Source organism: Symsagittifera roscoffensis, chromosome 3 (genome assembly GCF_963678635.1).
Source record: "Symsagittifera roscoffensis chromosome 3, txSymRosc1.1, whole genome shotgun sequence".
NCBI classification, from domain to species: domain Eukaryota; kingdom Metazoa; phylum Xenacoelomorpha; order Acoela; family Convolutidae; genus Symsagittifera; species Symsagittifera roscoffensis.
In genome coordinates, this window is record NC_087064.1 from 10389793 (window position 1) to 10409671 (window position 19879).

At 33.0% G+C, this 19879-nt stretch overlaps 2 protein-coding genes across 2 annotated transcripts; one reads left to right on the forward strand and one right to left on the reverse strand.

The window, feature by feature from the left end:
• Positions 1-87: 87 nt before the first annotated feature.
• Positions 88-1142, forward strand: LOC134842108 (tRNA (adenine(58)-N(1))-methyltransferase catalytic subunit trmt61a-like). The gene has a single exon (XM_063858295.1). The coding sequence runs from the start codon at positions 193-195 to the stop codon at positions 1135-1137; it is 945 nt and encodes a 314-aa protein (XP_063714365.1). The 5' UTR covers positions 88-192; the 3' UTR covers positions 1138-1142.
• Positions 1143-9328: 8186 nt separating this feature from the next.
• On the reverse strand, positions 9329-18431 carry LOC134841560 (beta-1,3-galactosyl-O-glycosyl-glycoprotein beta-1,6-N-acetylglucosaminyltransferase 3-like). The gene is made up of 5 exons (XM_063857591.1): positions 18048-18431; positions 17462-17699; positions 16862-17071; positions 9625-9831; positions 9329-9339 (listed from the first exon to the last, which is right to left on the reverse strand). The coding sequence occupies exons 1-5, from the start codon at positions 18429-18431 to the stop codon at positions 9329-9331; spliced, it is 1050 nt and encodes a 349-aa protein (XP_063713661.1).
• Between the last annotated feature and the right edge of the window lie 1448 nt (positions 18432-19879).

A 19879-nucleotide genomic window follows, 5' to 3' on the forward strand; every position in this document is an offset into this window, starting at 1 on the left:
TCTAATTAATATACAAAATAGCATCGAAGTCTGAATTTTCATGGCAATATTGACATATTTATTCAGAACTATCAGATCTAATTAAGAAAAATTTACGTAAATTTCAGATGCTGTTTAAATTTCGTCTGTTAGTTTTCAGATTTTAGATTGCGTACTGATTGAAAGTTAATTGTGGTAATCATTATCTGCTAAATGGAGGTTGACAGTACTCACGAAATATATGAGACTATGGACACTACTGCGGCAGACACGAAAAATGAGAGCTACTCAATTCTGGAGCCCAAATTAATTGCCCAAGAGTTTGATTGTGCAATTTTGAACTTCACAAGTGACTTTTTGGAAAATAAGTACGTCATTTTGGATCCCAAAAAGTCAATCCAGACTAAATTTGGAATGGTCGTTTTCAAAAACCTCATTGGAAAAGAGTACGGCTCGAAACATGCGTTTTCTTCGAACAACAGTAAAGGGTACTTCTTTCTATTACATTTGACGCCAGAACTATGGACCACAAATTTGAACCATAGAACCCAGATTCTTTACTCTATGGACATTTCTATGATTGTTTTCGAGTTGGATCTTGTCAGTGGAAGCAGGGTGATTGAAACAGGTACTGGGAGTGGGTCTTTAAGTCACTCAATTGCGAGAGCAATTGCACCGAATGGACTACTTATTACTCACGACTACAGCGCCGAACGAGTTGAAGCGGCCAATCAAGACTTCAAACGCCATGGAATCGACATCATCGCGTGTAGTTCTCAGCGAAATGTGTTGTTGGAAGGCTTTGCGCCTTCATGCAAAGTCAAAAAAGTGGATGCTGTGTTTTTGGACTTGCCTGAACCTTGGAGTGCAATCAAGTTTGCAGCTGAAGTTTTAAAAATTGATCATGGACGAATAGCTTGTTTTTGTCCTTGTATTGAACAGGTTCAAAGAACGTGCAATGAGCTGAGAAACTGCAAGTTTCAACACATAGAAACGAAAGAGTATGTGCTGCGGCCATTCGCAATAATGAATGACACAGTTGCAACTTATAAAGAGGATTTATCAGAGAAGTCATCTTACAAGCAAACTTATCTGAAGAGAAAAAACTATAAATATACTCATACTGGGTACCTTATTTTTGCATCGTTCTTTGGCTAAATTAATCCTTGAGTAAATCTGCTTTTTTTATCTGTCAATAGGGGGCGGATCTAGGAGTTTCTAGAGGGGGGGGGGGGGGGGGGTTGCGCATTTTCGAAAGTTTTGGCGACCATGTTTTTTAAGTGGACCAAATTGATTTTCTGAGATCTCATAAAGCAGTTAAAAGACGCACTTAAAAGAAACAGGTCAAAATTAAGTTTTCTCAAATTGGGTTAATCTTTATCAAAAAATTGCAATCATGAATTTTTCTTGAGTTTCACAGAGTTTTGCTTTCATTTTTATAAAGAGTAATGAACGTAGTGAAGACTCTCATATAGAACTTGCTGATTTGTTTTGTTTTTTTTTTCAGGAAAAAGACTTAAAATTTGTTCACGCTCAATTGTGATTTTTCGCGGCTTGACTTGTGATTTTATCAAGTTCAGTACATATCTTTTGTTAAAAGGAAGGCAAACTCCACTATCGAACAGCAAAATTATAAAGGTCACGAAAAACGTGATCGACTTCTAATTTTGAAATTGGAATTTAATTCTAAAATTGGGTTAATGTTAACAAACAAAAAAGTGTCCATCATAAATGTTCTACAATTTCAGAGAGCTTTACTTTAAGGCCATCTAATTTTTATTCAAAAGTTAAGATTTTTGAAAAAAAAACAAGTCGGTTCATTACTCTTTTCCGACTGCCAGTTGGCTATCTTTTTTCTTCAAGTTGAAGTTTTTCAAAACACGAGTCAGTTTTTTTTCAGTATTTTTTTTCCTGTTTACTTGAGCTCATTCACTCTTTTCCAGCTATCTGTTGGCTATGATTTGAAATTTAAAATAGGTTTCTATTTCAATGGTGCCTGCCCAAGTGTTTACTGATTCAGGGTTTTGATAAAAAGTGAAAGTAGATTGCTCGGGCAGTGTTGCATAAATGGGTTAATGTTCGGATGGGATCAACGAAGATGAAAAATTAGTAGTAACAATTAGTAGTCATTTGGAGCAGTATTGCAGTGATTTGCAAATATTATGTGAACATTAAAAGAAAATCGCTTAATTGGGAAACCTTCAGTAACAAAATTGGCCTAAAGATATCATGTATGTTTCATGTTGTTAAAGGTTGGTAGTTTTTCAACCAAAGCATCCTCCATGTTAAATTGAAATCTTCATGCGCTATGGATGCAACATTTAAACTTTTCTATCGTTTACAATGTTTAAGAAATCTTAGATCGCAATGCTTAAGAAGCACTCAAGAATAACCATCAAGCTCAATGCTTAAGAGGCGTTAAGGCAAGAACTTTGTGGAACTTCGAATTTTGTGGTCTCGAGTATTCAAGAATTATTTTTGGAAAAGGTCCAAAACGCATTTAACAAAAGAAACTCGATTCAACTTCAAAGCTAGACTACCTTATCATTTTTTGTTCAAAATTTTTGCTTACGAATTCATTCCAGTCTGAAACGAATCAACAAAACCAGCATTCTCCTTGCTTATAAAAACTAATTGTTACTGAACCGATTCGATGTGATTTATGAAATGAGGAGTGACAAAAACAAAATTTGAAAAATAAGTCCTTTGAATACCCATTTTAATATTTGTTAATAAGGAAACTAGAATATGATGGATGGAGAAGCTGAAAAAGTTATTTGAGTTTTTCATTTTGTTTTCAAAATAGAAACTTAGATGTTGGATGGGAGAGCGTAAAACAATCGATGAAATCTTTAAAAAAAAATTGACCATCTTAATTATTTAACCTCTAATTTTCATGATCTTTGAGATAGTGAAAAAAGCAAATTTTCAATATGTAGTCTATTAAATACCCATTTGAATTATTTTCGAAATAAGATTTTGATGAGATTGGATGGAGAAGCGGAAAAAGTTAATGATTATTTCAAGTAACATGTTGTCTCAATAGTTTTTGACCCATCAGAACTGCAGCATGATTTTTGAAATAAAGAATGACAGAAACAAAATTTGAGTTTTTGTAGGAATGTAGGATTGAGGAGCGGAAAACATTATTGATGCTTTCAAGAAACATTTTGTCCCTTCTTTTTTACACTCATCATAATCGTTTGTTGATCTTTGAAATAACAAAGACACTAACCAATTTTGAATATGTAGTCTCTTGAATATTTCTGATTTTTTTTTCAAATAAGAAATTTCTGTGTTGGATGTAGGAGCGGAAAAAGGAAATGATTTTCTCAAAGAAAAATTTGTCGACCCATCAGAAATGCACATTGGTTTTGAAATAAAGAGTGCAGAAAAAAATAGGAATATTCATTCTATTGAATACCCATTTGAGTTTCTTCAAAATGGAAAGTCGAACATGTAGGATTGAGGAGCGGAAAACATTATTGATTCTCTTGAAGAAAAAATTTTCCCGTCCTTACTGCACCCATCACAATTGTATTATAATCTTTGAAATAAGGTAGACAGAAACCAGTTTTGAGTATGTAGTCTCCTGAATATTTCAGAAATTTTAAAAACGGACACTTTTGTATGTCAGAAGATTTTTGAAATGAGGAGTGACAGAAACCAAATTTGAGTATTTCGAATTTCTTCAAAATTGAAACTTTTATATCTTTTCTTGTGTATTTCGAATTTCATCAAAACTGAAACTTTTATATCTTGGACGTGGGAGCATAAAACAGCCGATAGATACTTTATTTTTATTTTGACCATCTTGTTTGTTCCACCTCAAATGTGTCATGATCTTTATTAAAAGAAGTGGAATACACAAATTTTCAATAGGTAGTTTTTTATATGCGTATTGAAATATAATCAACTTGGAGGTTTGAATATATAGGATGGAAAAGCGGACAAATTTAATGATTATTTCAAGGAACATTTTGTATCATCGTTTTTCGACCCATCAGAAATGAATCTAAATTTTTGAAATAAGGAAGGACAGAAACAATATTCGATTATTTAGTCTATTGAATACCCATTTAATTTTCTTCAAAATAGAAACATGAAAATGTAAGATTGAGCAGCGGAAAAACATATCGATTCTTTCTTTCACATAACGTTTTGTCCCATCTTTTTTGCACCTATCACAATTTTATGTTGATCTTTGAAATAAGATAGACAGAAACCAGTTTTGAATATGTAATATCTTGAAAATTTTAAATTTTTTAGTGATAAAAACGTTAATATGCCAGATTTAGGAGCGAAAAAACACGTGATTCTTTCAATGAACGTGTTGTCTCATCACTTGCTGACCCATCAAAATGTATCTTTGTTTTTGAAAAAAAGGAATGACATAATCAAAGTTTGAATATTAAGTCTATTGAATGCTTAATTGAATTGTTTTTGGAGGAGCGAAAAAAGCTAGTGACTCTTTCAAGGAGCATGCTGTTCCATCACCACTTTTCGACCCATCACAAATATGTCTAGATTTTTGACATATAGAGTAACATAAACAAAAGTTGAATATATAGTCCCTTGAATACTGAGTATTTAGGAGGGAGGATCGGAAAAAAAAATTATTGATTTTCTCAAAGAACTTTTTGTTAAATTTTTCTAGCATCCATCATAATTGTTTCTTGATCTTTGAAATAAGATAGGCAGAAATCAGTTTTGAAAAGGTAGTCTCTTGATTTTTTCTGATTGTTTAAAAATTTGCGATGATTGTCTTATCACTTTTCGACCGATTAGAAATATATCTTCATTTTTGAAATAAGGAATGACAGAAACAAAATCGGGAAATTTTATCTAATGATTACACATTTGATTTTCTTTTAAAAAGAAAATTTGGATATGTAGGATGGAGGAGCGGAAAAGGCTTATGATTTTTGCAAGGATAGTATTGTCCCATCAATTTTCTACCATCACAAATCTATCTTGATCTTCGAAATAAAGACAAGAAGAAATGAAATTGAATATATGATCTATTGAATATCCATATTTAGTTTTTTCAAAATAGAAAGTTGATGATGTAGGACGGTGGAGCGGAAAAGAGTCGATGATTACTATATTTTATATTTTGATACAATTTTTTTTCGACCGAGCACAAACATCGGTGGCGGAAGTTCTATGCAATTAATTGCTCCGACGTTTGAAATATGCGAATGAACCGTTGTATTCGGTTAAGTTTTAGTTTTGTTTTTCACGCAGGTACCACAAATAATCATCGGAATGGGACGAGTTAGTTATATTGAAGCCTTGATATTCGTTGCGTTTGATATTCCTGCTCGACTTTTTTCAGCTGCCATAGATACATACAGTCCCAAGCTAGGGCTTGAAATCCCTAGACAAATTTATTGGCAGCTAAGTAGTTTGGATACGCTTTTCGGGTCAAAAGAGACAAATACAAATTCTTCTTTGAACTTTACCACTGACACATGAAGAATTTTTTTATCGATCCATTCTACAAATCTGGTTCTTGGTAAGTTTTTGCTCCTAGTAGCATTTTCAACTGGCAAACTTCCGGGAAAATTACTTTTTTGTTTGAAGTGCAACACTGCAAAAAAGACTCTTCAGGTGAGTTGTAATCGTGCAAAGCATCAAAAATTGTCTTGGAAATTGGGCTATTTAACACAAATTCGACCGCTTCGTGACTTAGAACAATGTGGGATGAGCTTTTATATTTCTTCGAATTGTAAGGAAGTTGCTCCGGATATCTGTCCATGTTTGGCTTCAAAGAAGGACCTTAAAAACAGGTGAATTCAATTTTGAATTTTTGCCCACTTGAAAAATTCAAAGATTTCAGTATTTTTTTTTCCTGTTTGCTTGAGCTCATTGTCTCTTCTCCAGCTATCTGTTGGCTATGACTTGAAATTTAAAATAAAAATAGGTTTGTATTTCAATGGTGCCTGCCCAAGTGTTTACTGATTGAGGGTTTTGATAAAAAGTGAAAGTAAATTGCTCGGGCAGTGTTGCATAAATGGGTTAATGTTCGGATGGGATCAACGAAAATGAAAAATTAGTAGTAACAATTAGTAGTCATTTGGAGCAGTATTGCAGTGATTTGCAAATATAATATGAACATTAAAAAAAATCGCTCAATTGGGAAACCTTCAGTAACAAAGTTGGCCTAAAGATATCATGTATGTTTCATGTTGTTAAAGGTTGGTAGTTTTTCAACCAAAGCATCCTCCATGTTAAATTGAAACCTTCATGCGCTATGGATGCAACATTTAAAATTTTCTATCGTTTACAATGTTTAAGAAATCTTAGATCGCAATGCTTAAGAAGCACTCAAGAATAACCATCAAGCTCAATGTTTAAGAGGCGTTAAGGCAAGAGTTTGTGGAACTTTGAATTCTTCTTAAGTCTCGAGTATTCAAGAATTATTTTTGGAAAAGGTCCAAAACGCATTTAACAAAAAAAACTCGATTAAACTTCAAAGCTAGACTACCTTATCATTTTTTGTTCAAAATTTTCGTTACAAATTCATTCCAGTCTGAAACGAATCAACAAAACCAGCATTCTCCTTGCTTATAAAAACTAATTATTAGTGAACCGATTCGATACGATTTATGAAATGAGGAGTGACAAGAATAATTGTTAGTGAACCGATTCGATGCGATTTATGAAATGAGGAGTGACAGGAAAAAAATTTGAAAATTTATTCCTGTGAATACCCATTCTAATATTTGTAAATAAGGAAACTAGAATATGATAGATGGAGAAGCTGAAAAAGTTATTTGAGTATTTCATTTTGTTTTCAAAATAGAAACTTAGATGTTGGATGGGAGAGCGTAAAACAGCCGATTAAATCTTTAAAAAATATTTTGACCATCTTAATTATTTAACCTCTAATTTTCATGATCTTTGAGATACAGTGAAAAAAGCAAATTTTCAATATGTAGTCTATTAAATACCCATTTGAATTATTTTCAAAATGAGATTTTGATGAGATTGGATGGAGAAGCGGAAAAAGTTAATGATTATTTCAAGTAACATGTTGTCTCAATAGTTTTTGACCCATCAGAACTGCAGCATGATTTTTGAAATAAAGAATGACAGAAACAAAATTTGAGTTTTTGTAGGAATGTAGGATTGAGGAGCGGAAAACATTATTGATGCTTTCAAGAAACATTTTGTCCCTTCTTTTTTACACTCATCATAATCGTTTGTTGATCTTTGAAATAACAAAGACACTAACCAATTTCGAATATGTAGTCTCTTGAATATTTCTGATTTTTTTTTTCAAATAAGAAATTTCTGTGTTGGATGTAGGAGCGGAAAAAGGAAATGGTTTTCTCAAAGAAAAATTTGTCGACCCATCAGAAATGCACATTGGTTTCGAAATAAAGAGTGCAGAAAAAAAATACGAATATTCATTCTATTGAATACCCATTTGAGTTTCTTCAAAATTGAAAGTTGAACATGTTGAATTGAGGAGCGGAAAACATAATTGATTCTCTTGAAGAAAAAATTTTCCCATCCTTACTGCACCCATCACAATTGTATTATAATCTTCGAAATGAGGTAGACAGAAACCAGTTTTGAGTATGTAGTCTCCTGAACATTTCAGAAATTTTAAAAACGGACACTTTTGTATGTCAGAAGATTATTGAAATGAGGAGTGACAGAAACCAAATTTGAGTATTTCGAGTTTCTTCAAAATTGAAACTTTTATATCTTTTCTTGTGTATTTCGAATTTCATCAAAACTGAAACTTTTATATCTTGGACGTGGGAGCATAAAACAGCCGATAGATACTCTATTTTTATTTTGACCATCTTGTTTGTTCCACCAAATGTGTCATGATCTTTATTAAAAGAAGTGGAATGCACAAATTTTCAATAGGTCGTTTTTTATATGCGTATTGATAAATAATCAACTTGGAGGTTTGAATATATAGGATGGAAAAGCGGACAAATTTAATGATTATTTCAAGGAACATTTTGTATCATCGTTTTTCGACCCATCAGAAATGTATCTAAATTTTTGAAATAAGGAAGGACAGAAACAATATTCGAATATTTAGTCTATTGAATACCCATTTAATTTTCTTCAAAATAGAAACATGAAAATGCAAGATTGAGCAGCGGAAAAACATATCGATATTTAGTTTTTTCAAAATAGAAAGTTGATGATGTAGGACGGTGGATCGGAAAAGAGTCGATGATTACTATAATTTATATAATGATACAATTTCTTTTCGACCCAGCACAAACATCGGTGACGGAAGTTCTTTGCAATTAATTGCTCCGACGTTTGAAATATGCGGATGAACCGTTGTATTCGGGTAAGTTTTAGTTTTGTTTTTCACGCAGGTACCACAAATAATCATCGGAATGGGACGAGTTAATTATATTGAAGCCTTGATACTCGTTGCGTTTGATATTCCTGCTCGACTTTTTTCAGCTGCCCTAGATACATACAGTCCCAAGCTAGGGCTTGAAATCCCTAGACAAATTTATTGGCAGCTAAGTAGTTTGGATACGCTTTTCGGGTCAAAAGAGACAAATGTTTCACTCTTAGAATACAAATTCTTCTTTGAACTTTACCACTGACACATGAAGAATTTTTTTATCGATCCATTCTACAAATCTGGTTCTTGGTAAGTTTTTGCTTCTAGCAGCATTTTCAACTGGCAAACTTCCGGGTAAATTACTTTTTTTGATTGAACTGCAACACTGCAAAAAAAGACTCTTCAGGTGAGTTGTAATCGTGCAAAGCATCAAAAATCGTCTTGGAAATTGGGCTTTTTAACACAAATTCGACCGCTTCGTGACTTAGAACAATGTGGGATGAGCTTTTATATTTCTTCAAATTGTAAGGAAGTTGCTCCGGATATCTGTCCATGTTTGGCTTCAAAGAAGGACCTTAAAAACAGGTGAATTCAAATTTGAATTTTTGCCCACTTGAAAAATTCAAAGATTTCAGTATTTTTTTTCCTGTTTGCTTGAGCTCATTGTCTCTTCTCCAGCTATCTGTTGGCTATGATTTGAAATATAAAATAAAAATAGGTTTGTATTTCAATGGTGCCTTTCAATTTCAAAGTGTTTACTGATTGAGGGTTTTGATAAAAAGTGAAAGTAAATTGCTCGGGCAGTGTTGCATAAATGGGTTAATGTTCGGATGGGATCAACGAAGATTAAAAATTAGTAGTAACAATTAGTAGTCATTTGGAGCAGTATTGCAGTGATTTGCAAATATAATATGAACATTAAAAGAAAATCGCTTAATTGGGAAACCTTCAGTAAAATAATTGGCCTAAAGATATCATGTATGTTTCTTGTTGTTAAAGGTTGATCCTTTCTCCTCAATCTTCAGCTGTTAAAAAAAGAATGTCAAAATAAAGAAAAAGAAAAAAAAGCATAGTGCTCAAAGTCAACTAAGAATTAGAAAAAAACTGATAAGAAAAAAAATCTCCACAAATGCCCAGAATTAAGAACCGATTGCGTAAAAAGTCGGAAACTGCTATTTTTCAACTTTGTTTCATTGAAATATCCAGACAAAATTTACCTCTTCATAATTTAAACTTTGTCTGGGACATCATTTCAATTTACTGTATTTCGAGACTTTAATGAGCATAAAATAATTTCAGCATACACCAACCTTCAACTAAGTTTGCACCCTTCAAGTTTTTAAGGCTATTTGTGACCAGAAGAAACTCTTCCCCCGTCAAGTGCACGTAGTATTTCCTCTTGTCAGATCGGGCCATAAGATTTTCCATACACTGAAGAACCGCTTTCAGAATAGACACGTCTCCCCAAGTGATGTCGACAGGATTTGAGGCCACGAAGACGTTTTCCGGGAAGCAATCTACAAGTCACTGCATCTAAAAGTACTTGCAATTAAACTTTTTGAAAAACCATTCGAAGATATCTGATATATCGAACTATTACTCATACTTTTTAGTATAGATTTAAGGTGAAGAAAGCTCTTCTTGCTCAATTGATGATTTTTTGATATGTCTGAAATTTTGGAAAGTCTCGGGAACCGTAAAATTAATTTTGACTGTGACTGAAAAATATTTCCTTTTTTCATCTATATATATAGCTAAGTATTGATCTGTTTTCATAAGAGAACAAAATTGAAACCAAAATTTTGCTGTTACTTTGTAAAAAAAATTTTAGTGACAAGGTAAAAATCATGCCATGTATTTGAACTCTTTATCCGCCCCTTCATCGACGTGGAAACAGTAGAAGTTGTTCTTCGTGTAGATCAACCTCAGCAACTGCTCCACTTGATCGAAGTTATGGTAAACCAAAATTCCGAAGGCGATTGGAAACTCTCTCTAAGTCATTCACTGATTCTCTCTTATTGAAATATAAATGCTCGGCGAAATATTTTTCACAAGTTGCTGATGAAATGTAGTCGAGAGTTTTCGCGTTGAATCGATGACGCTCTAGAGTGCGCCAATTAACAAGAAGTTTCGAAGCGCTCTCATTCGCAAAGTTGTCGCAAATATGACTTAAATCAGATTGTTTCGAGGTCAGATCACACGTATTTTCTGTTTCATTCCTGAAGGTGTACATTTTTTCTTCCAGGAAAAATCTCTTGTTAACTCTATTTTTGACAGTGTCATAATGAGTTACGTGTGCTATTGTTGTAATCATAAAAATAAAAATGCGAAGAAAAAAAACTTTCTCAAATTCGATCTCAGCATAATTTATCAAGAACTATAACCGATTGAATCAAAACGCATCTGAATTGCTTTCATTGTTTTGATTTATATTCCTCAAAACAATAGTTTTGATTTCTATGGCTCAAAAATACTGTGGTGAACGAATTGTTAATAAGTGTAGGTCGTTGGCTTTCCTGAGTTGCCAATAGTTTTTAAGTGTTTTACTTAATCCGAAAACCAACGAGATTCAAATTTTTTATTCAATTCGCCGGATTTTTTTTCGTCCAACCATTGAAACAGGAAGACATGAAATTTTCAAATGTTGCTTATGATTTAAAATTGATGCAAAGCAGTGGTTTCCGATTGAAGAATAAACGTCCTAACTAAATGCAGAATACAATAAGCGTACGTAACAGGTTGCTCTTCAGTGATAACCGGGTGGTGGTTAAATATATAATAATTGTAGATAAGGGTACACCGTCTGTTTATCCAACTACCTATTTTTAGCGCGATAGGTCGTGCAACTTCTTAGTCTAACATGGTCTTATAAATAGATCCTAAACATTACTGGTGAAATATTTAGATTAAGATATAGAGATCGTGAAGCAATAACTATAGAAAAACCTGTTTTCAGAAAAAAAACCTCGAATGTGGTTTTGTCTTTGATTCATGATCAATCGGGATCCGATTGTATGTTGCATCCATATATTTTTGCTTTTTTCCTCGGGTTTTTGGGCAAAAGTCGCTTGGGGGGAAATGTTTTACTAGGCCAGAGAGAGTGATTAGAGCAAGATGTGTACGATTTGCTTTGGGAATTTAGATCGTAGAACTGTGCTCAGGTTTTCGACGAGAAATTCCAGAGTGAGATACGATATATACGATAAATATGGTGTAGTGAGGAGACTGTGCCATAAATATTTTTCTCAACCTCATTGTACTCAGTTTTCCTCCCTTATGGAAGTATCAATTGGTGGTATTCTATGCAGCAAGAACGTCCAAACTGTTTTTGGTGGTTTTCTTTTGTTCAGCGACGTGTTTTTTGTTCAGCGACGGGAATTTTCTTTACAGTAAAACATAATTTTTTGCATCGGGGTGAAACTTGACGAAACACGCATTTATTAAAAGTCTGCTAGATTTGGATGAATATCAAACACCAGCAAAGCTAACCTACGCGATTTTCATAAGTTTTTATAAATTGGAATTCATACATTCAGTCGTTAGGTTTCCTGAACATAAGTTAGGTTTTTGACATAAAAACGAATTATAGCAACAATATTTGATATAACTGAATGTTAAGACAAACTACACATGATGAAGTGAAAACGGGTTTTGATCTTTGTATTGGGCCTTTCAGTCTTTTTCTGCTTCTAAAAACCAAGTATCGCAAAAAAATCGTCAAAAAGATGGGTGTGCAGCAATATGTTGTTGGAGCCTTTTCGGTTGTGATTTCATTGTGAATAGAAAACTTTTGAAAATTTACGCGGTATTGAGAAGTCTGGCTTGTTTGTTTTATAGATTTGCATTTCACTTTCACAGTTGCAAGCTAGCATGCGCAGTATATTGAGATGACTCGCTTTTTTCAACCTAACTCGCTAATGAAAGAGTAGGTGCTGCGGCCATTTGCAATAATGAATGACACAGTTGCAACTTATAAAGAGGATTTATCTGAAAAGACATCTTACAAGCAAACTTATCTGAAGAGAAAAAACTATAAATATACTCATACTGGATACCTTATTTTTGCATCGTTCTTTGGCTAAATTAATCCTTGAGTAAATCTGCTTTTATTATCTGTCAATAGGGGCGGATCTAGGAGTTTATCGAGGGGGGGGGGGGGGGGGTTGCGCATTTTCAAAAATTTTGGCGACCATGTTTTTTTAAGTTGACCAAATTGATTTTCTGAGATCTAAAGCACTTACAGACGCACTTAGGGTTAGAAAAAAAACAGGTAGGTCAAAAATTAGTTTTCTCCTATTTGGGTTAATCTTTATCAAAAAATTGCAATCATGAATTTTTCTTGTGTTTCACAGAGTTTTGCTTTCATATTTCTTAAGAGTGATGAACGTAGGGAAGACTCTCATATAGATTTGTTTTTTTTTTCAGGGAAAAGACTTAAAATTTGTTCACGCTCAATTTTGATTTTCCGCGGTTTGACTTGTGATTTTTTCAAGTTCAGTACTTATCTTTTGTTAAAAGGAAGTCAAACTCCACTATCGAACAGCAAAATAAGGTCAATAAAGGTCACAAAAAACGTGATTGACTTCTAATTTTGAAATTGGAATTTAATTCTAAAATTGGGTTATGTTAATGTTAACAAAGAAGTGTCCATCATAAATGTTCTACAAATTCAAAGAGCTTTACTTTAAGGCCATCTAATTTTTATTCAAAACTTGAAGATTTTGAAGAAAAAAAAGTCGGTTCATTACTCTTTTCCAACTGCCAGTTGGCTATCTTTTTTCTACAAGTTGAAGTTTTTTCAAAAATGAGTCAGTTTTTTCAGTATTTTTTTTCCTGTTTGCTTGAGCTCATTGTCTCTTTTCCAGCTATCTGTTGGCTATGATTTGAAATTTAAAATTATATAGGTTTGTATTTCAATGGTGCCTGCCCAAGTGTTTACTGATTGAGAGTTTTGATAAAAAGTGAAAGTAAATTGCTCGGGCAGTGTTGCATAAATGGGTTAATGTTGGGATGGGATCAACGAAGATGAAAAATTAGTAGTAACAATTAGTAGTCATTTGGATCAGTATTGCAGTGATTTGCAAATATTATGTGAACATTAAAAGAAAATCGCTTTATTGGGAAACCTTCAGTAACAAAGTTGGCCTAAAGATATCATGTATGTTTCATGTTGTTAAAGGTTGGTAGTTTTTCAACCAAAGCATCCTCCATGTTGAATTGAAATCTTCATGCGCTATGGATGCAACATTTAAACTTTTCTATCGTTTACAATGTTTAAGAAATCTTAGGTCGCAATGCATAAGAAGCACTCAAGAATAACCATCAAGCTCAATGTTTAAGAGGCGTTAAGGCAAGAATTTGTGGAACTTTGAATTTTTTTTAAGTCTCGAGTATTCAAGAATTATTTTTGGAAAAGATCCAAAACGCATTTAACAAAAGAAACTCGATTCAACTTCAAAGCTAGACTACCTTATCATTTTTTGTTCAAAATTTTCGTTACAAATTCATTCCAGTCTGAAACGAATCAACAAAACCAGCCTTCTCCTTGCTTATAAAAACTAATTTTTAGTGAACCGATTCATGCGATTTATGAAATGAGGAGTGACAAGAATAATTGTTAGTGAACCGATTCGATGCGATTTATGAAATGAAGAGTGACAAGAAAATTTTTTGAAATTTTAGTCCTGTGGATACCCATTCTAATATTTGTTAATAAGGAAACTAGAATATGATGGATGGAGAAGCTGAAAAAGTTATTTGAGTATTTCATTTTGTTTTCAAAATAGAAACTTAGATGTTGGATGGGAAAGCGTAAAACAATCGATGAAAGCTTTAAAAAATATTTTGACTATCTTAATTATTTAACCTCTAATTTTCATGATCTTTGAGATAGTGAAAAAAGCAAATTTTCAATATGTAGTCTATTAAATACCCATTTGAATTATTTTCAAAATGAGATTTTGATGAGATTGGATAGAGAAGCGGAAAAAGTTAATGATTATTTCAAGTAACATGTTGTCTCAATAGTTTTTGACCCATCAGAACTGCAGCATGATTTTTGAAATAACGAATGACAGAATCAAAATTTGAGTTTTTGTAGGAATGTAGGATTGAGGATCGGAAATCATTATTGGTGCTTTCAAGAAACGTTTTGTCCCTTTTTTTTGCACCCATCATAATCGTTTGTTGATCTTTGAAATAAGAAAGACACTAACCAATTTTGAATATGTAGTCTCTTGAATATTTCTGATTTTTTTCAAATTAGAAATTTTTGTGTTGGATGTAGGAGCGGAAAAAGGAAATGGTTTTCTCAAAGAAAAATTTGTCGACCCATCAGAAATGCACATTGGTTTCGAAATAAAGAGTGCAGAAAAAAAATACGAATATTCATTCTATTGAATACCCATTTGAGTTTCTTCAAAATGGAAAGTTGAACATGTAGGATTGAGGAGCGGGAAGCATTATTGATTCTCTTGAAGAAAAAATTTTCCCGTCCTTACTGCACCCATCACAATTGTATTATTATCTTTGAAATAAGGTAGACAGAAACCAGTTTTGAGTATGTAGTCTCCTGAATATTTCAGAAATTTTAAAAACGGACACTTTTGTCAGAAGATTTTTGAAATGAGGAGTGACAGAAATTTGAGTATTTCGAATTTCTTCAAAGTTGAAACTTTTATATCTTTTCTTGTGTATTTCGAATTTCATCAAAACTGAAACTTTTTTATCTTGGACGTGGGAGCATAAAACAGCTCTATTTTTATTTTGACCATCTTGTTTGTTCCACCTCAAATGTGTCATGATCTTTCTTAAAATAAGTGGAATACGCAAATTTTCAATAGGTAGTTTTTTATATGCGTATTGAAATATAATCAACTTGGAGGTTTGAATATATAGGATGCAAAAGCGGAAAAATTTAATGATTATTTCAAGGAACATATTGTATCATCGTTTTTCGACCCATCAGAAATGTATCTAAATTTTTGAAATAAGAAAGGACAGAAACAATATTCGAATATTTAGTCTATTGAATACCCATTTAATTTTCTTCAAAATAGAAACATGAAAATGTAAGATTGAGCAGCGGAAAAACATATCGATTCTTTCTTTCACATAACGTTTTGTCCCATCTTTTTTGCACCTATCACAATTTTATGTTGATCTTTGAAATAAGATAGACAGAAACCAGTTTTGAATATGTAATATCTTGAAAATTTTAAATTTTTTAATGATAAAAACGTTGATATGCCAGATTTAGGAGCGAAAAAACACGTGATTCTTTCAAAGAACGTGTTGTCTCATCACTTGCTGACCCATCAAAATGTATCTTTGTTTTTGAAAAAAAGGAATGACATAATCAAAGTTTGAATATTAAGTGTATTGAATGCCTAATTGAATTGTTTTTTGAGGAGCAAAAAAGCTAGTGACTCTTTCAAGGAGCATGCTGTTCCATCACCACTTTTCGACCCATCACAAATATGTCTAGATTTTTGACATATAGACTAACATAAACAAAAATTGAATATATAGTCCCTTGAATACTGAGTATTTAGGAGGGAAGATCGGAAAAAAATTATTGATTTTCTCAAAGAACTTTTTGTTAAATTTTTCTAGCATCCATCATAATTGTTTCTTGATCTTTGAAATAAGATAGGCAGAAATCAGTTTTGGAAAGGTAGTCTCTCGATTTTTTCTGATTGTTTAAAAATTTGCGATGATTGTCTTATCACTTTTCGACCTATTAGAAATATATCTTCATTTTTGAAATAAGGAATGACAGAAACAAAATCGGGAAATTTTATGTAATGATTACCCATTTGATTTTCTTTTAAAAAGAAAATTTGGATATGTAGGATGGAGGAGCGGAAAAGGCTAATGATTTTTGCAAGGATAGTATTGTCCCATCACTTTTCTACCATCACAAATGTATCTTGATCTTCGAAATAAAGACAAGAAGAAATGAAATTGAATATATGATCTATCGAATATCCATATTTAGTTTTTTCAAAATAGAAAGTTGATGATGTAGGACGGTGGAGCGGAAAAGAGTCGATGATTACTATAATTTATATATTGATACATTTTTTTTTCGACCCAGCACAAACATCCGTGGCGGAAGTTCTATGCAATTAATTGCTCCGACGATTTGAAATATGCGGATGAACCGTTGTATTCGGGTAAGTTTTCGTTTTGTTTTCCACGCAGGTACCACAAATAATCATCGGAATGGGACGAGTTATTTATATTGAAGCCGTGATACTCGTTGCGTTTGATATTCCTGCTCGACTTTTTTCAGCTGCCATAGATACATACAGTCCCAAGCTAGGGGTTGAAATCCCCAGACAAATTTATTGGCAGCTAAGTAGTTTGGATACGCTTTTCGGGTCAAAAGAGACAAATGTTTTACTCCTAGAATACAAATTCTTCTTTGAACTTTACCACTGACACATGAAGAATTTTTTTTATCGATCCATTCTACAAATCTGGTTCTTTGTAAGTTTTTGCTCCTAGTAGCATTTTCAACTGGCAAACTTCCGGGAAAATTACTTTTTTGATTGAACTGCAACACTGCAAAAAAAGACTCTTCAGGTGAGTTGTAATCGTGCAAAGCACCGAAAATCGTCTTGGAAATTTGGCTTTTTAACACAAATTCGACCGCTTCGTGGCTTAGAACAATGTGGGATGAGCTTTTATATTTCTTCAAATCGTAAGGAAGTTGCTCCGGATATCTGTCCATGTTTGGCTTCAAAGAAGTACCTTAAAAACAGGTGAATTCAATTTTGAATTTTTGCCCATCATTTCTCCTCATTCTTCAGCTATTAAAAAAAGAATGTCAAAATAAAGAAAAAGGAAAAAAGCATAGCGCTCAAAGTCAACTAAGAATTAGAAAAAAAGTGATAAGCAAAAAATTCTCCAAAATTGCCCAGAATTAAGAACCGATTGCGTAAAAAAAATCAGAAACTGCTATTTTTCAAATTTACTACTCCGTTTTGCAAGTCGGGACTTTTATTCTCAGAAAATTTTGTTCCAGAAAAATATCCAGACAAAATTACCTGATCATAATTTTAACTTTGTCTGGGACATCATTTCAATTTACTGTATTTGCGAGACTTTAATGAGCATAAAATAATTTCAGCATACACCAACCTTCAACTAAGTTTGCACCCTTCAAGTTTTTAAGGCTAGTGACTAGCTCTAAATTTGTGACCAGAAGAAACTCTTCCCCCGTCAAGTGCACGTAATATTTCCACTTGTCAGATCGGGCCAGAAGATTTTCCATACACTGAAGAACCGCTTTCAGAATAGACACGTCTCCCCAAGTGATGTCGACAGGATTTGAGGCCACGAAGACGTTTTCCGGAAAGCAATCTACAAGCCACTGCATCTAAAAGTACTTGCGATTAAACTTTTTGAAAAATCACTTTAGAGGATATCTGATATATCGAACTCTTACTCATACTTTTTAGTATAGATTTAAGGTTACAAAAGAAAAAAGGTAAAAGTAAAACTGTGAAGAAAGGTCTTCTTGCTCAATTGATGATTTTTTTGATATGTCTAAAATTTTGGAAAGTCTCGGGAACCGTAAAATTAATTTTGGCTGTGACTGAAAAATATTTCCTTTTTTTCATCTACATATTAAGTATTGATCGGCTTTCATAAGAGAACAAATTTGAAACCAAAATTTGGTTGTTACTTTGTAAAAAAAATTTTAGTGACAAGGTAAAAATCATACCATGTATTTGAACTCTTTATCCGCCCCTTCATCGACGTGGAAACAGTAGAAGTTGTTCTTCCTGTAGATCAACCTCAGCAACTGCTCGACTTGATCGAAATTATGGTAAACCAAAATTCCGAAGGCGATTGGAAACTCTCTCTCTAAATCATTCACTGATTCTCTCTCATTGAAGTGTAAATGCTCGGCGAAATATTTTTCACAAGTTGCTGATGAAATGTAGTCGAGAGTTTTCGCGTTGAACCGATGACGCTCTAGAGAACTCCAATTAACAAGAAGTTTCGAAGCGCTCTCATTCGCAAAGTTGTCGCAAATAAGAGTCAAATCAGAGTATTTCGATGTCAGCTCACCCGTTTTGTCTGCTTCTTTCCCGAAGGTGTACATTTTTTCTTCCAGAAATAATCTCTTTTTAACTCTATTTTTGACAGTGTCATAATGAGTTACGTGTGTTATTGTGATAATCATAAAAATCAAACATGCGAAGAAAAAAAACTTTCTCAAATTTGATCTCAGCATAATTATCAAGAACTATAACTGATTAAATCAAAACGCATCTGAATTGCTTTCATTGTTTTGTTCTTATTTTGATTTCTATGGCTCAAAAATGCAGTGGTGAATGAATTGTTAATAATTGTAGATTTTCGGATTTCCTGAGTTAACTATAATTTGCGTTGACCGTTGGAGTCACGTAATCTAATTTATTGTTTTACTATATTCGAAAATCAAAGAGATTCAAATTATTTTTTTATTCTATTCGCCGGATTTTTTAAAGTCCAACCATTGAAATAGAAAGACATGAAGTTTTCAAATGTTGCTTATGATTTAAAGTCGATGCAAGCAGTGATTTCTGATTGAAGAATGAACATCCTAAGTAAATGCAGAATACAATAAAGCGTACGTAACATGTTGCTCAGCATAATTTATCAAGAACTATAACCGATTGAATCAAAACGCATCTGAATTGCTTTCCTTGTTTTGATTTATATTGCTCAAAACAATAGCTTTGATTTCTATGGCTCAAAAATACTGTGGTGAACGAATTGTTAATAAGTGTAGGTCTTTGGGTTTCCTGAGTTGCCAATAGTTTGCGTTGACCGATCGAGGCAAGGCAATGTTTTTTTAAATGTTTTACTTAATCCGAAAACCAACGAGATTCAAGTTTTTTATTCAATTCGCCGGATTTTTTTAGTCCAACCATTGAAGCAGGAAGACATGGAATTTTCAAATGTTGCTTATGATTTAAAGTTGATGCCAAGCAGTGATTTCCGATTGAAGAATGAACATCCTAAGTAAATGCAGAATACAACAAGACTGCTCGTATCAGGGCGAAGCCCTGAATGTTCCGACAGCCTTTTAAGGTTTTATGGAGCAGTAATAACATGAAAAAAATTAAATGTAATAAAATAAAATGAAAAAATTTTTTTTCTAAAATTTGAAATTTTTTATCAAAATCATCCCCCCACACGCCATATAAGGTACAAAAGGATAATTTAGCTCCTTGTAACAAATCAATTATGGCAAATAAGCTTCTTTCAACCAATTTGGAACGATCTTAAGAGGGATTAAATATCCGCTTACGCGTTAATAGCGCGAAATATATCGCGCGTTAATAGTCCCAAATTGGCCAAAATGGCAATCTTTAAACCCCCATAACTTTACGAAAAATGATCACAGGTGAAACATTTTTTCAAATTTGAGCTCAGGACAACAATAGCTTTTCAATGATATAAAAAAATTCCGTCAAAAACGGCTAGGTAAAAAGTCGAAATTTGTCTGAAGAAAAAAAAAACCCACCCCGAGCACAAATATTCCGTTACTTTCGTATCGAAAGT

Bases quoted from the DNA above. Each gene is read 5' to 3' on its own strand.
- LOC134842108 (XM_063858295.1), top strand. From the start codon at position 193: ATGGAGGTTGACAGTACTCACGAAATATATGAGACTATGGACACTACT.
- LOC134841560 (XM_063857591.1), bottom strand. From the start codon at position 18,431: ATGTACACCTTCGGGAAAGAAGCAGACAAAACGGGTGAGCTGACATCG. The intron at 17,700-18,047 runs GTATGATTTTTA...AAGTACTTTTAG, and splicing joins ATAAAGAGTTCAAATACATG to ATGCAGTGGCTTGTAGATTG. The intron at 9,832-16,861 runs GTAATTTTCCCG...AGTGACTTGTAG, and splicing joins GTTGCAGTTCAATCAAAAAA to ATTGCTTCCCGGAAAACGTC.